Source organism: Cydia strobilella, chromosome 7 (genome assembly GCF_947568885.1).
Source record: "Cydia strobilella chromosome 7, ilCydStro3.1, whole genome shotgun sequence".
In the NCBI taxonomy this organism is placed as follows: Eukaryota; Metazoa; Arthropoda; class Insecta; order Lepidoptera; family Tortricidae; genus Cydia; species Cydia strobilella.
In genome coordinates, this window is record NC_086047.1 from 1,779,113 (window position 1) to 1,795,973 (window position 16,861).

General features: G+C 45.2%; 1 protein-coding gene across 1 annotated transcript in view; it reads left to right on the forward strand.

Moving 5' to 3' along the window:
• Positions 1 to 135: 135 nt before the first annotated feature.
• The window catches only part of LOC134742890 (polyamine-transporting ATPase 13A3-like), a 37,911-nt gene continuing 21,185 nt past the window's right edge, over positions 136 to 16,861 (forward strand). Inside the window, exons 1-8 of the mRNA XM_063676079.1 lie at positions 136 to 435; positions 2,236 to 2,463; positions 3,126 to 3,351; positions 4,147 to 4,351; positions 5,662 to 5,875; positions 14,039 to 14,169; positions 15,301 to 15,483; positions 16,136 to 16,324. Of these exons, the coding sequence (XP_063532149.1) occupies positions 402 to 435; positions 2,236 to 2,463; positions 3,126 to 3,351; positions 4,147 to 4,351; positions 5,662 to 5,875; positions 14,039 to 14,169; positions 15,301 to 15,483; positions 16,136 to 16,324 (1,410 nt within the window). The 5' untranslated portion in view covers positions 136 to 401. The remainder of the gene's footprint in view (positions 436 to 2,235; positions 2,464 to 3,125; positions 3,352 to 4,146; positions 4,352 to 5,661; positions 5,876 to 14,038; positions 14,170 to 15,300; positions 15,484 to 16,135; positions 16,325 to 16,861) is intronic.

Genomic DNA, 16,861 nt, shown 5'->3' on the forward strand with positions numbered 1-16,861 from the left:
AGTGCTGTATTTTAGGAGGTAAAACATTAATTTGTAACTAATTTAATTGAAAATTGTTTTTAATTTAGTTAAATTTAAATTAAAAACCTGTCATAACATTGATTTTATTTTATTTAGTTAGAATAACCATTTATGTAATCATGGATAAGCAACGTTTTACTACAGCACTCAAACAGCTTTGACGTAATTTCAGAAATTAAAAAAAAGTTTGACGTTTATCCTTGCCTATGAATTCATTCATTCAAGGTGTGATGTGAGTAGTGGGATTTCGTATCCTGAAATTCCATATCTATTTAATATTTTGAAATGAGGTAGCACCGGGTAACAAGCAACAATTAAAGACCATCCTAGTACTATGCCTTAATTTATTTATACAGTGCAAATAATTAGTTTTTGCGGGAATGCCGAACACGAACAGTGCCGCCGTTGCCAATGGTAAGTATATTTCACCATGCATATCCAACATTTACTGTATGAGTCACTAAATGTAAGAGTTTTTGTGCATTTTGAGACTAGTGTCTACGTGACAAAATATTTGCTAAGTAAATGTACTCCGTAATAACCGCGTCGCTGTTTTAGAGATAATGAAGCAATCCTGTAACTGATGCATTTACAGGGGTTCAGATCAAATTAGATGCACTTCATGCGACTGAAAATTGTAATATTATATTTTTGACTCATTGTCTGCACACTTTTCCTTGATAATAACCATCTCAAAGATTCTTAAGAGTTGTTTAATTCCAAGAATTTGTTTTAACCTTGTCAGTATTTTGTTCAATTATATGGGTCATTCCTATTGCTTCAAGTACTTGTTGAGATAACTGACTGTTCATTCTAACATTCCATAACAAGATGTCTCATGATATAGTTAATTGAAGGTTAAGATGAAACATTTCTCAATAAGGTCTCATTTAAGATTTATTGTACATATTTTATGCAATTATTTTCCTTTATGATAGTAGTTATAATTTGAGTTTGTGTTAAAACAGTGGAAAACCATAGTACACTAACTTTCGATTTATTATTTATTTGCCAGTGAATTTGTCAATTGTATTTATATACCTACAAAATATTGAGAGGAATCTGTTTTATTTTTAATATACTTACCATTATGTTAATTGAAGCATCTTTTTGTCTAATATTATTAATTTTTTTTATTTTATTTTACTGGCTAATAAAATAATAAATAAAATCATTTATTCCACACAACATTTATCCATAGGTTTGTACATTTGCAATAAAAATTAAAAATAAATAAAATTAGGTATAAATATAAATTAATTGAATTGAATATAAATAAATATTATAGGTACCCACTGTAACCCGAAGGAGGCTTGTGTTATGGGTACTTAAATACATAGAAAACACCCATGACTCGGGAACAAATATCTGTGCTCATCACACAAATAAATGCCTTTACCGGGATTCGTACCCAGGACCATCGGCTTCACAGGCAGGGTCACTACCCACTAGGCCAGACCAGTCGTCAGGTCAGGTATAAATTATAAAGATCCATTAAAATTAAATTGACTGAGCATTTGGTAATTGTGCATTGGAATAAAATAACTTGAAAATTAATTGATAGGTATAAAAAATATTCATTGGTTATAAAAAAATTAAAATTAAAAACTTTAATATAGAAATTAAAATTGAAAAATTCGCAACGAGTGGGGATAAATTAAAACACGACCGAAGGGAGTGTTTTAAATCGGCATGTGTTGCGAATTACCTATTCGCACATGTATCGTACAACGTTTTACAGTACGTTATGGCCCTTTAAATTTTCGACATAGTTTAATAATGTGTAAATTATCGCACTAGTGCGGTAATGTTGCACCATTTGTACTGTAGAATAATAAATGTTAAGAGTAATCACATGTGACATCCCATGGGTAAAGGTACCTTACGGCGGTTGGCGCTTACGACGCGTAGCAGCGTATTAGTATAGGAGCGTCGTGAATAACAGCGTAAGTGCCAGCCGCCATAAGGTACCTTTTCCCGTAGAACTTCACATATTATGGTCCCTTAGGCATAATCACAATCAATTTTCAATCTTATGGATATTTGTGTCTGAATTAAAATAAATTGAATTGAATTGATAATCATAACAGGTAATAAGGACAAGATGAACTTTTTGCAACTTGCATATCTGTATTCTGTAGATTGAACTGTGAGCCTTATGTTGTAAAACACTTGTCCCGGTATCATTTGCAACCAATCTCTGTCCTGTTCCAGATGATTACGAAGTTATCGGAGAAGCCCAATGGCAAATACTGGAGAATGTCGTTGACGAAGAGATCTTCAAGGTCTACGGCTACAAGTACTCCAAATTACGAGCTATCATATTCCATGCTGTGTGCGTAGCACTATGTGGATTGCCGTATTTTGCCTTGGGGTATTATCCTCAATTAAACAGATTCAAGTATTTAAAATGCAGTTTGAAAACGGCTGAAGAGATTTGTGGTAAGGCTTTACATGGTTTTAAGCTTGTTTTAAAACTTTTTAATGATTTATATGTAATAATAAATAATAATAATAATGTATGTATTTTATTTTATTATAACAAATAGAAATTACATTAATTATTGTAAATTAAACTATACTATACATATGTTATGTGTACTATATGTATGTTAGTTTGTAAGGACATTTATCTTAGTTGCCTGAAAATACATAATATTTAATTTTTTATAATAGAATTGCTTTTTTAACATGATTACACAGTTTGGACGATATAGTGACCAGCAATTGCTTATTTTGAGATTAGTATTGTTATGGCATAGCAAAATATCGTTTTCTGTACTTGGCAGATCCCAAACAATAATTTGACCAGCCTCATTTGTCCACCCGATCTCTTTTTAGAACAAAATTGGTACAAAAGCAGGATCATTGTATAATAGATTGCGAAATGGGACTGTAATTACTTTGGATTATAAAAACAGAGCCTTTAATTATTTTTTCTCTTTAACCTGTTCATTCTAGGCCGCCAGTTGTTCACCTCTGTCTTCATATCTTGTGTTTCCTTGTACATTTATTCTGAGGTTGTCCAATAAAGAGGATTTGTATTTGTATTGTACATGTTCTTATGAGTGAGCACACGCCATAAACACCATCTCTTCTTGCAGTGATGGACGCCGAAGGCTCATTCAACATGGAGAAAGTGCTAGAAATGGACCTGAACATAGCGAACCATAACAACAAACTTCGGTATTTCATCTACCAACACACGCGGTTTGTGTGGTTGAACGACCAAGGCGTATTTGTGAATGTGCAGTCGCTGAATGAGAAATTGACCATCAACATTCTAATGGATAACATGTCGGGGATAAATAAGCGACAGCAAAATGAGTTGTAAGTATTACTCAAACTTTACATTTGATGTTACTCCATTGGGTTATTACCACTAGTTACCACCACATTGTTACCAGTGGGAACAACTAAGATTTCTTTAACACCTTTTACCACTGGGAATTCTGAGAAAAAAATCCTGCTAGTTACCACTAAAGGAACTTTTTTTTCTCATCAAGATGTTACATCTTGGTGGTAAAACTAGTGGGAATAACCCATCTAGTTAATACTCATTGGAGTATACGTCAACTCAATCTCAAAATTAAATATCAAAGTCAAAGTCAAAATATTCTTTATTCAAATAGGCCTAGCAACAAGCACTTTTAAATTTGTTAAGTAGTTAGTTAGTTTTGCTGGGCATTTTCCGCAAATCGACATCCAATGTGCGTATTTTGCGTGAAACGAGGTAGTTATCTTAGGTCTTAGTATTTAAGATCAACGATTTCGTAGTACAAAAACTCTTAATAACTGCAGTACTTAGTTTGAATGAAACTGCAGTATGTTAACTCTTTTAATGTCCTAGTTTAGGATTGCAATTATTGCAAAAATGTGGCATCATCTATGAAAAGGGACCTTATTGTTGATGGCGCTTACGCCGCACTGCATCGCGCGGCGTTGTATTTATATCGGAGCTTTGTTAATAATGGCGGGAGTGCCATCGACAATAAAGTCCCTTTTCATGGATAACGTCGTGGCATGACCACAGACAACATTATCTTTTTAAAATCGTTAAGACGTCCTTATTGACACAGTTACTTGCAAACAAAGAAGTTCTAAAGACTGTAACTTTTTTCTCAGAATCAAACTGTACGGCACAAACTCAGTAGAAGTGGAAGTGAAGAGCTACTGGACACTGTTCGTGAACGAAGTGTTCAACCCGTTTTACCTGTTCCAAGTGTTCTCCATCGTGCTATGGTCGTTAGATGAGTATTATCAGTACGCGACGTGCGTGCTGATACTTTCTGCGGGATCGTGCATGCTGGCCCTGTATCAGACTAAGCAGGTATTTACAACCCATTTTACCTGATCCAAGTATTCACCATCGTGCTATGGTCGTTAGACGAGTATTATCAGTACGCGACGTGCGTGCTGATACTGTCAGCTGGATCATGCATGCTGGCCCTGTATCAGACTAAGCAGGTATTTACAACTCATTTTACCTGATCCAAGTGTTCTCCATCGTGCTATGGTCGGTACACGAGTATTATCAGTACGCGACGTGCGTGCTGATACTTTCTGCGGGATCGTGCATGCTGGCACTATATCAGACTAAACAGGTATTTACAACCTGTTTTACCTGTTCCAAGTGTTCTCCATTGTGAATGAATGATAATCTTTATTTCAGGCAACAAGTTATGGGCCACTCATACCTCAAAACTGGCATACGGATTATAAAAAATATATCTTAAACTGAGACCCTGCGTTTTTGTCGTATTCCCAATCTATTTTGAACTTTTACCAAGTGAGGGTTCCAAATTACTTAAAAACAAAACAAATGCTTCTGGGTCTCAGGAGGTTAAAACCAAAAATTACAATACACATTACGGCTGCGATGAATTTGCATGATGACAAATTTTTAAATCTCTTTTAATATTGTCGGTACACTTGTATTGGTTTCTGAAATTGGGCCATTTTTTAGAATCATATTAACATAACATATGCGGAATGAAATCTGGACAAAGTTTTGAACATGTAAAGAGTAAACAAAAAATTATACTGAAATTATATCCAACTGCCAATTTAAAGTATATATCTGTCAATTAATCCTTTCTATTGAAATTGTGGACAATCTAGAAGAACACCATCGCGAAACTGTATGTAATTTCTCCAGTACTATTTCCCTATGGCCGAAAGCGAAGATAGTAGAACATTTTTTATTTATTGGTAAAATAGAAGTATTTTATATGTCAACACATTATTATTATCTTATACATAGAACATTACTTACACATTTCACAGGAATAATTATGTTAGGTACATTATTATTTTTGGTCAAAACTTACTGATTTATATTACATTTAATTATAATTATACATTTTTAATTAATTAGGTATCAAAAAAAATTAAAATATTTAAAGTATTACTTATTTCTATTACATGTAGTCAATATTAATATTTAGCTAATATATCTTAAATAAATAAATAACAACTTATAATATTCTTACATCTTTTTTTCTTTAAAAAAACTACGGCTATAAAGTCTGGTTCAGGTAAACCTCCAATTGCGCAACCCCTCAATGTGAAGGACCGAGGAAGGAAGAGCCGGACCTTGAACTTTTTTATATATTAATATCGATTGTCAATTGTCCCCAGATGAGCATAAACCTCCACAAGATGGCCGGCTCCACCAGCTCGTGCACCGTGTCCGTGCTCCGGCCGTCCCGCGCCGGCCGCGAGGAGTGCGTCGTCAACGCGAGCCGGCTAGTGCCCGGCGACGTACTCATACTACCACCCGACGGCTGCGTTATGCCGTGTGACGCTATGCTTCTAACTGGCAACTGCATAGTCAACGAGAGCATGCTCACAGGTGAGTGAATGAGCATGGTGAACGCGAGCCGATTAGTGCCCGGCGACGTACTCATACTACCACCCGACGGCTGCGTTATGCCGTGTGACGCTATGCTTCTAACTGGCAACTGCATAGTCAACGAGAGCATGCTCACAGGTGAGTGAATGAGCATGGTGAACGCGAGCCGATTAGTGCCCGGCGACGTACTCATACTACCACCCGACGGCTGCGTTATGCCGTGTGACGCTATGCTTCTAACTGGCAACTGCATAGTCAACGAGAGCATGCTCACAGGTGAGTGAATGAGCATGGTGAACGCGAGCCGATTAGTGCCCGGCGACGTACTCATACTACCACCCGACGGCTGCGTTATGCCGTGTGACGCTATGCTTCTAACTGGCAACTGCATAGTCAACGAGAGCATGCTCACAGGTGAGTGAATGAGCATGGTGAACGCGAGCCGATTAGTGCCCGGCGACGTACTCATACTACCACCCGACGGCTGCGTTATGCCGTGTGACGCTATGCTTCTAACTGGCAACTGCATAGTCAACGAGAGCATGCTCACAGGTGAGTGAATGAGCATGGTGAACTCGAGCCGACTAGTGCCCGGCGACGTACTCATACTACCACCCGACGGCTGCGTTATGCCGTGTGACGCTATGCTTCTAACTGGCAACTGCATAGTCAACGAGAGCATGCTCACAGGTGAGTGAATGAGCATGGTGAACGCGAGCCGATTAGTGCCCGGCGACGTACTCATACTACCACCCGACGGCTGCGTTATGCCGTGTGACGCTATGCTTCTAACTGGCAACTGCATAGTCAACGAGAGCATGCTCACAGGTGAGTGAATGAGCATGGTGAACGCGAGCCGATTAGTGCCCGGCGACGTACTCATACTACCACCCGACGGCTGCGTTATGCCGTGTGACGCTATGCTTCTAACTGGCAACTGCATAGTCAACGAGAGCATGCTCACAGGTGAGTGAATGAGCATGGTGAACTCGAGCCGACTAGTGCCCGGCGACGTACTCATACTACCACCCGACGGCTGCGTTATGCCGTGTGACGCTATGCTTCTAACTGGCAACTGCATAGTCAACGAGAGCATGCTCACAGGTGAGTGAATGAGCATGGTGAACTCGAGCCGACTAGTGCCCGGCGACGTACTCATACTACCACCCGACGGCTGCGTTATGCCGTGTGACGCTATGCTTCTAACTGGCAACTGCATAGTCAACGAGAGCATGCTCACAGGTGAGTGAATGAGCATGGTGAACGCGAGCCGATTAGTGCCCGGCGACGTACTCATACTACCACCCGACGGCTGCGTTATGCCGTGTGACGCTATGCTTCTAACTGGCAACTGCATAGTCAACGAGAGCATGCTCACAGGTGAGTGAATGAGCATGGTGAACGCGAGCCGGCTAGTGCCCGGCGACGTACTCATACTACCACCCGACGGCTGCGTTATGCCGTGTGACGCTATGCTTCTAACTGGCAACTGCATAGTCAACGAGAGCATGCTCACAGGTGAGTGAATGAGCATGGTGAACGCGAGCCGATTAGTGCCCGGCGACGTACTCATACTACCACCCGACGGCTGCGTTATGCCGTGTGACGCTATGCTTCTAACTGGCAACTGCATAGTCAACGAGAGCATGCTCACAGGTGAGTGAATGAGCATGGTGAACGCGAGCCGATTAGTGCCCGGCGACGTACTCATACTACCACCCGACGGCTGCGTTATGCCGTGTGACGCTATGCTTCTAACTGGCAACTGCATAGTCAACGAGAGCATGCTCACAGGTGAGTGAATGAGCATGGTGAACTCGAGCCGACTAGTGCCCGGCGACGTACTCATACTACCACCCGACGGCTGCGTTATGCCGTGTGACGCTATGCTTCTAACTGGCAACTGCATAGTCAACGAGAGCATGCTCACAGGTGAGTGAATGAGCATGGTGAACTCGAGCCGACTAGTGCCCGGCGACGTACTCATACTACCACCCGACGGCTGCGTTATGCCGTGTGACGCTATGCTTCTAACTGGCAACTGCATAGTCAACGAGAGCATGCTCACAGGTGAGTGAATGAGCATGGTGAACTCGAGCCGACTAGTGCCCGGCGACGTACTCATACTACCACCCGACGGCTGCGTTATGCCGTGTGACGCTATGCTTCTAACTGGCAACTGCATAGTCAACGAGAGCATGCTCACAGGTGAGTGAATGAGCATGGTGAACTCGAGCCGACTAGTGCCCGGCGACGTACTCATACTACCACCCGACGGCTGCGTTATGCCGTGTGACGCTATGCTTCTAACTGGCAACTGCATAGTCAACGAGAGCATGCTCACAGGTGAGTGAATGAGCATGGTGAACGCGAGCCGACTAGTGCCCGGCGACGTACTCATACTACCACCCGACGGCTGCGTTATGCCGTGTGACGCTATGCTTCTAACTGGCAACTGCATAGTCAACGAGAGCATGCTCACAGGTGAGTGAATGAGCATGGTGAACTCGAGCCGACTAGTGCCCGGCGACGTACTCATACTACCACCCGACGGCTGCGTTATGCCGTGTGACGCTATGCTTCTAACTGGCAACTGCATAGTCAACGAGAGCATGCTCACAGGTGAGTGAATGAGCATGGTGAACTCGAGCCGACTAGTGCCCGGCGACGTACTCATACTACCACCCGACGGCTGCGTTATGCCGTGTGACGCTATGCTTCTAACTGGCAACTGCATAGTCAACGAGAGCATGCTCACAGGTGAGTGAATGAGCATGGTGAACTCGAGCCGACTAGTGCCCGGCGACGTACTCATACTACCACCCGACGGCTGCGTTATGCCGTGTGACGCTATGCTTCTAACTGGCAACTGCATAGTCAACGAGAGCATGCTCACAGGTGAGTGAATGAGCATGGTGAACGCGAGCCGACTAGTGCCCGGCGACGTACTCATACTACCACCCGACGGCTGCGTTATGCCGTGTGACGCTATGCTTCTAACTGGCAACTGCATAGTCAACGAGAGCATGCTCACAGGTGAGTGAATGAGCATGGTGAACGCGAGCCGACTAGTGCTCGGCGACGTACTCATACTACCACCCGACGGCTGCGTTATGCCGTGTGACGCTATGCTTCTAACTGGCAACTGCATAGTCAACGAGAGCATGCTCACAGGTGAGTGAATGAGCATGGTGAACGCGAGCTGACTAGTGCCCGGCGACGTACTCATACTACCACCCGACGGCTGCGTTATGCCGTGTGACGCTATGCTTCTAACTGGCAACTGCATAGTCAACGAGAGCATGCTCACAGGTGAGTGAATGAGCATGGTGAACGCGAGCCGACTAGTGCCCGGCGACGTACTCATACTACCACCCGACGGCTGCGTTATGCCGTGTGACGCTATGCTTCTAACTGGCAACTGCATAGTCAACGAGAGCATGCTCACAGGTGAGTGAATGAGCATGGTGAACGCGAGCCGACTAGTGCCCGGCGACGTACTCATACTACCACCCGACGGCTGCGTTATGCCGTGTGACGCTATGCTTCTAACTGGCAACTGCATAGTCAACGAGAGCATGCTCACAGGTGAGTGAATGAGCATGGTGAACGCGAGCCGACTAGTGCCCGGCGACGTACTCATACTACCACCCGACGGCTGCGTTATGCCGTGTGACGCTATGCTTCTAACTGGCAACTGCATAGTCAACGAGAGCATGCTCACAGGTGAGTGAATGAGCATGGTGAACGCGAGCCGACTAGTGCCCGGCGACGTACTCATACTACCACCCGACGGCTGCGTTATGCCGTGTGACGCTATGCTTCTAACTGGCAACTGCATAGTCAACGAGAGCATGCTCACAGGTGAGTGAATGAGCATGGTGAACGCGAGCCGACTAGTGCCCGGCGACGTACTCATACTACCACCCGACGGCTGCGTTATGCCGTGTGACGCTATGCTTCTAACTGGCAACTGCATAGTCAACGAGAGCATGCTCACAGGTGAGTGAATGAGCATGGTGAACGCGAGCCGACTAGTGCCCGGCGACGTACTCATACTACCACCCGACGGCTGCGTTATGCCGTGTGACGCTATGCTTCTAACTGGCAACTGCATAGTCAACGAGAGCATGCTCACAGGTGAGTGAATGAGCATGGTGAACGCGAGCCGACTAGTGCCCGGCGACGTACTCATACTACCACCCGACGGCTGCGTTATGCCGTGTGACGCTATGCTTCTAACTGGCAACTGCATAGTCAACGAGAGCATGCTCACAGGTGAGTGAATGAGCATGGTGAACGCGAGCCGACTAGTGCCCGGCGACGTACTCATACTACCACCCGACGGCTGCGTTATGCCGTGTGACGCTATGCTTCTAACTGGCAACTGCATAGTCAACGAGAGCATGCTCACAGGTGAGTGAATGAGCATGGTGAACGCGAGCCGGCTAGTGCCCGGCGACGTACTCATACTACCACCCGACGGCTGCGTTATGCCGTGTGACGCTATGCTTCTAACTGGCAACTGCATAGTCAACGAGAGCATGCTCACAGGTGAGTGAATGAGCATGGTGAACGCGAGCCGACTAGTGCCCGGCGACGTACTCATACTACCACCCGACGGCTGCGTTATGCCGTGTAACGCTATGCTTCTAACTGGCAACTGCATAGTCAACGAGAGCATGCTCACAGGTGAGTGAATGAGCATGGTGAACGCGAGCCGGCTAGTGCCCGGCGACGTACTCATACTACCACCCGACGGCTGCGTTATGCCGTGTGACGCTATGCTTCTAACTGGCAACTGCATAGTCGACGAGAGCATGCTCACAGGTGAGTGAATGAGCATGGTGAACGCGAGCCGACTAGTGCCCGGCGACGTACTCATACTACCACCCGACGGCTGCGTTATGCCGTGTGACGCTATGCTTCTAACTGGCAACTGCATAGTCAACGAGAGCATGCTCACAGGTGAGTGAATGAGCATGGTGAACGCGAGCCGACTAGTGCCCGGCGACGTACTCATACTACCACCCGACGGCTGCGTTATGCCGTGTGACGCTATGCTTCTAACTGGCAACTGCATAGTCAACGAGAGCATGCTCACAGGTGAGTGAATGAGCATGGTGAACGCGAGCCGACTAGTGCCCGGCGACGTACTCATACTACCACCCGACGGCTGCGTTATGCCGTGTGACGCTATGCTTCTAACTGGCAACTGCATAGTCAACGAGAGCATGCTCACAGGTGAGTGAATGAGCATGGTGAACGCGAGCCGACTAGTGCCCGGCGACGTACTCATACTACCACCCGACGGCTGCGTTATGCCGTGTGACGCTATGCTTCTAACTGGCAACTGCATAGTCAACGAGAGCATGCTCACAGGTGAGTGAATGAGCATGGTGAACGCGAGCCGACTAGTGCCCGGCGACGTACTCATACTACCACCCGACGGCTGCGTTATGCCGTGTGACGCTATGCTTCTAACTGGCAACTGCATAGTCAACGAGAGCATGCTCACAGGTGAGTGAATGAGCATGGTGAACGCGAGCCGACTAGTGCCCGGCGACGTACTCATACTACCACCCGACGGCTGCGTTATGCCGTGTGACGCTATGCTTCTAACTGGCAACTGCATAGTCAACGAGAGCATGCTCACAGGTGAGTGAATGAGCATGGTGAACGCGAGCCGACTAGTGCCCGGCGACGTACTCATACTACCACCCGACGGCTGCGTTATGCCGTGTGACGCTATGCTTCTAACTGGCAACTGCATAGTCAACGAGAGCATGCTCACAGGTGAGTGAATGAGCATGGTGAACGCGAGCCGACTAGTGCCCGGCGACGTACTCATACTACCACCCGACGGCTGCGTTATGCCGTGTGACGCTATGCTTCTAACTGGCAACTGCATAGTCAACGAGAGCATGCTCACAGGTGAGTGAATGAGCATGGTGAACGCGAGCCGGCTAGTGCCCGGCGACGTACTCATACTACCACCCGACGGCTGCGTTATGCCGTGTGACGCTATGCTTCTAACTGGCAACTGCATAGTCAACGAGAGCATGCTCACAGGTGAGTGAATGAGCATGGTGAACGCGAGCCGACTAGTGCCCGGCGACGTACTCATACTACCACCCGACGGCTGCGTTATGCCGTGTGACGCTATGCTTCTAACTGGCAACTGCATAGTCAACGAGAGCATGCTCACAGGTGAGTGAATGAGCATGGTGAACGCGAGCCGACTAGTGCCCGGCGACGTACTCATACTACCACCCGACGGCTGCGTTATGCCGTGTGACGCTATGCTTCTAACTGGCAACTGCATAGTCAACGAGAGCATGCTCACAGGTGAGTGAATGAGCATGGTGAACGCGAGCCGGCTAGTGCCCGGCGACGTACTCATACTACCACCCGACGGCTGCGTTATGCCGTGTGACGCTATGCTTCTAACTGGCAACTGCATAGTCGACGAGAGCATGCTCACAGGTGAGTGAATGAGCATGGTGAACGCGAGCCGACTAGTGCCCGGCGACGTACTCATACTACCACCCGACGGCTGCGTTATGCCGTGTGACGCTATGCTTCTAACTGGCAACTGCATAGTCAACGAGAGCATGCTCACAGGTGAGTGAATGAGCATGGTGAACGCGAGCCGATTAGTGCCCGGCGACGTACTCATACTACCACCCGACGGCTGCGTTATGCCGTGTGACGCTATGCTTCTAACTGGCAACTGCATAGTCAACGAGAGCATGCTCACAGGTGAGTGAATGAGCATGGTGAACGCGAGCCGATTAGTGCCCGGCGACGTACTCATACTACCACCCGACGGCTGCGTTATGCCGTGTGACGCTATGCTTCTAACTGGCAACTGCATAGTCAACGAGAGCATGCTTACAGGTGAGTGAACGAGCATGGTGAACGCGAGCCGATTAGTGCCCGGCGACGTACTCATACTACCACCCGACGACTGCGTTATGCCGTGTGACGCTATGCTTCTAACTGGCAACTGCATAGTCAACGAGAGCATGCTCACAGGTGAGTGAATGAGCATGGTGAACGCGAGCCGACTAGTGCCCGGCGACGTACTCATACTACCACCCGACGGCTGCGTTATGCCGTGTGACGCTATGCTTCTAACTGGCAACTGCATAGTCAACGAGAGCATGCTCACAGGTGAGTGAATGAGCATGGGGAACGCGAGCCGACTAGTGCCCGGCGACGTACTCATACTACCACCCGACGGCTGTGTTATGCCGTGTGACGCTATGCTTCTAACTGGCAACTGCATAGTCAACGAGAGCATGCTCACAGGTGAGTGAATAAGCATGGTCAACGCGAGCCGATTAGTGCCCGGCGACGTACTAATACTACCACCTGACGGCTGCGTTATGCCGTGTGACGCTATGCTTCTAACTGGCAACTGCATAGTCAACGAGAGCATGCTCACAGGTGAGTGAACTGAATGATTGAATGAATCAGCATGGTGAACGCGAGCTGATTAGTGCCCGGCGACGTACTCATACTACCACCCGGCGGCTGCGTTATGCCGTGTGACGCTATGCTTCTAACTGGCAACTGCATAGTCAACGAGAGCATGCTCACAGGTGAGTGAACTGAATGAGTGAGTGAATGAGCATGGTCAACGCGAGCCGATTAGTGCCCGGCGACGTTCTCATACTACCACCCGACGGCTGCGTTATGCCGTGTGACGCTATGCTTCTAACTGGCAACTGCATAGTCAACGAGAGCATGCTCACAGGTGAGTGAATGAGCATGGTGAACGCGAGCCGATTAGTGCCCGGCGACGTTCTCATACTACCACCCGACGGCTGCGTTATGCTGTGTGACGCTATGCTTCTAACTGGCAACTGCATAGTCAACGAGAGCATGCTCACAGGTGAGTGAACTGAATGAGTGAATGAGCATGGTGAACGCGAGCCGACTAGTGCCCGGTGACGTACTGATACTACCACCCGACGGCTGCGTTATGCCGTGTGACGCTATGTTGTTGATGGGAAATTGCATAGTTAACGGGAGCATGCTCACTGGTGAGTGAATGAATGAGCGTGACGAACATATGATTAATTTTCAACATATGATTTGGGAATTTTTTTTTGAGATTATACTTTGCTAGTAATAATAATTATAATTTTGTTTCAGGCGAAAGTGTACCAGTAATGAAAGGCCCGCCCTGCCCATCCCCAGAAATATATTCTACCGAAGGTCACAAAAGGCATACCTTATTTGCTGGCACCCACGTTATACAGACACGGTTCTATGGTAACAATCAGGTTAGTTCGAGTTTGAACCTTGTTTATGTTAAGTTAAAGTCGATATTAGAAGCATACTCACAAAATATATTTTTTAATATGATTATTCGTGCAATCTCATCATTGCAACATGAATTTACGGAATTATATATAAACCAAACCCCGGCTCGTATCAATGAGTTTTTCGGAACTTACGAAATATCATTTAATATTTACCAGTTATCATTTGATATTTACCAGTCGCTTTTCGGTGAAGGAAAACATCGTGAGGAAACCGGACTAATCCCAACAAGGCCTAGTTTCCCCTCTGGGTTGGAAGGTCAGATGGCAGTCGCTTTCGTAAAAACTAGTGCCTACGCCAATTCTTGGGATTAGTTGCCAAGTGGACCCCAGGCTCCCATGAGCCGTGGCAAAAATGCCGGGACAACGCGAGGAAGAAGAAGAAAAAGATATATAAACTAAGGGACGGGAAAAGGGCAAGCGAATGATGACTACAAAAGCTATTAGTAAAGGTGTTGGCAGGGTAGTTGAGTTGAATGATGACACACATCTCCTCCCGAGCGTCAGTGTCTAGTCAACACTATGGCTGCGGCTCGACGCAACGTTGGCGCAACTGCGCAGCGACGACATTCTCCATAGCACTAGTGTGGGGTGGCCCTCAAAAGAAGCGAATCAAAATACACGTGAAAAGTGTCTACCATTCTTTGATGGTTTAATTTAAAGAGATATGTCTCGTCAACTGTAATGTTTCGTATACCAAACTGTAATTGGGCACTTTTCATGTATGGGCTCAACTCAACTATAATATTCATTTCGAAACGGATTAGTCAACTATAATGAATTTGACCAATCACGTGGCGCCGCGGTTTAGTGGAAAAGGCACCAACGCGTGACTATTTCATGAGTCCTACTCATACCTGTTCATATATTATGCACGCGTCTTTTGTACAACTGAGATACTTACCTAATTTTCTTTAATTAATTAGGTGTTATATTAGAAAAAAATATATTTTAGATCGCTTGTAAAAAAAGTATTGTACGCACTAGTGATATAATCAAGATTTTCAATATCGTACTTTGATTAGGCCACTCAGCAAGCTCACGATTGTATAAAATACTATTTTATTTTTACAGTAACTTGTTTTTCCTCAGGTGCTAGCCAAAGTAGTCCGGACAGGTTTCTACACGGCCAAAGGCGAGCTGATCAAGAGCATTCTCTTCCCGAAGAAGTTCGACTTCCAGTTCTACAAAGATGCAGTGAAATTCGTCATTTTCATGTTCTGCATCGCCGCTATAGGCATGGGGTATTCCATCTGGCTGTATTTACAGAGAGGCGTAAGTATCTGTATACGTCAGGTTCTTCGCTTACTCTCACTGAGCGTGAGCGAGACGGCTGTGCGTGCCCGGGATCACGGCCAAAGGCGAGCTGATCAAGACCATCCTCTTGAAGAAGTTCGACATCCAGTTCTACAAGTTGAACAATTTTAGTCCAAAAAACTGGTTTTCCAGCCATAGCTTTTGTGTTAATTAGTTTAAAATTAAAACCTTAGACAAATTTTTAGAGACTTCAAAGACGAACCCAAATATGTAAATTTCGTATATGTAAGATCTTTCACAGCATTCGAGATACAAAAAAAGTGTTTTTTTTTTTTAATACAATGTTTAAAAAAATCATAAATAAATAAGTCTTTCAAAATCCGGTTGACAAAAATGGTGATAAAAGATTGAAGAACCGATAGCCGTTTGTGTGATAATTCTATATGTAGTGCAAAAGACGACGTTTTCAACCAAAAGGTACCACTTTGTCCCTTACGATAAGGACGAAATTTGTTTGTGTCTTTATACGAATAACATATCAGCGTCCTTATGGCAAGCGGCAATGTGGTACCTTTTACTTGAGAACGACACATATATTCTGTCGCTGTGTACAATAGGTATTTGTTACGACTACTGTCATATTGTACATAATGTCTTTCATGTTTTACAGAGCCACGCTGAAACCATAGTGCTCCGTACACTCGACATCATAACCATAGTCGTGCCCCCGGCTTTACCCGCCGCGATGACTGCCGGCATAGTGTATAGTCAACAAAGATTACGCAGGAACAAAATCTTCTGCGTATCACCGCCGAGGATCATCATCTGCGGGAAACTTCAAGTCATGTGCTTCGATAAGGTAGTGAAACACTTTCAGCTAGTCCCTCGCTTCGCTCAGATTGCCTTTAGGAGTCCCCGGCAAGCTCGGCCGAATTTCACCTTCCCATATAAACGGAGTTTCGTTCTCATTTTAAAACTACATGTTAGATTGTAATGAAACTTTGCACATACAATGACATGAGGTATATCCAGGTCTGTAATTAGGTTTATATAGCTCCAGTTTATAAAACAAGCGAAATAGAGCAAAAACAAGTTTTGTATGAAAAATTTAAATTCGCTGGTGTTTTTTACTATGGTATCTGAAGCTACATAAACTAATTACAGACATAGATATACCTTATCCTATTGTAAGTACAAAGTTTCAGAGCAATAAATGAGAACGTAACTACGTTTGTATGGAGAACCTACCTTGCCGGGGATTCTTAAATTCTTCGCTGCGTTTAGGATGAATTTTTATTAAAAATATTTTGCTCATTGGTGTTTCGTAGTGAAATCGAATCTTGTTACTCTCTTTGGTCTCTGCGCTTTTTACAATCGTCATAACAAAGCCCACAAA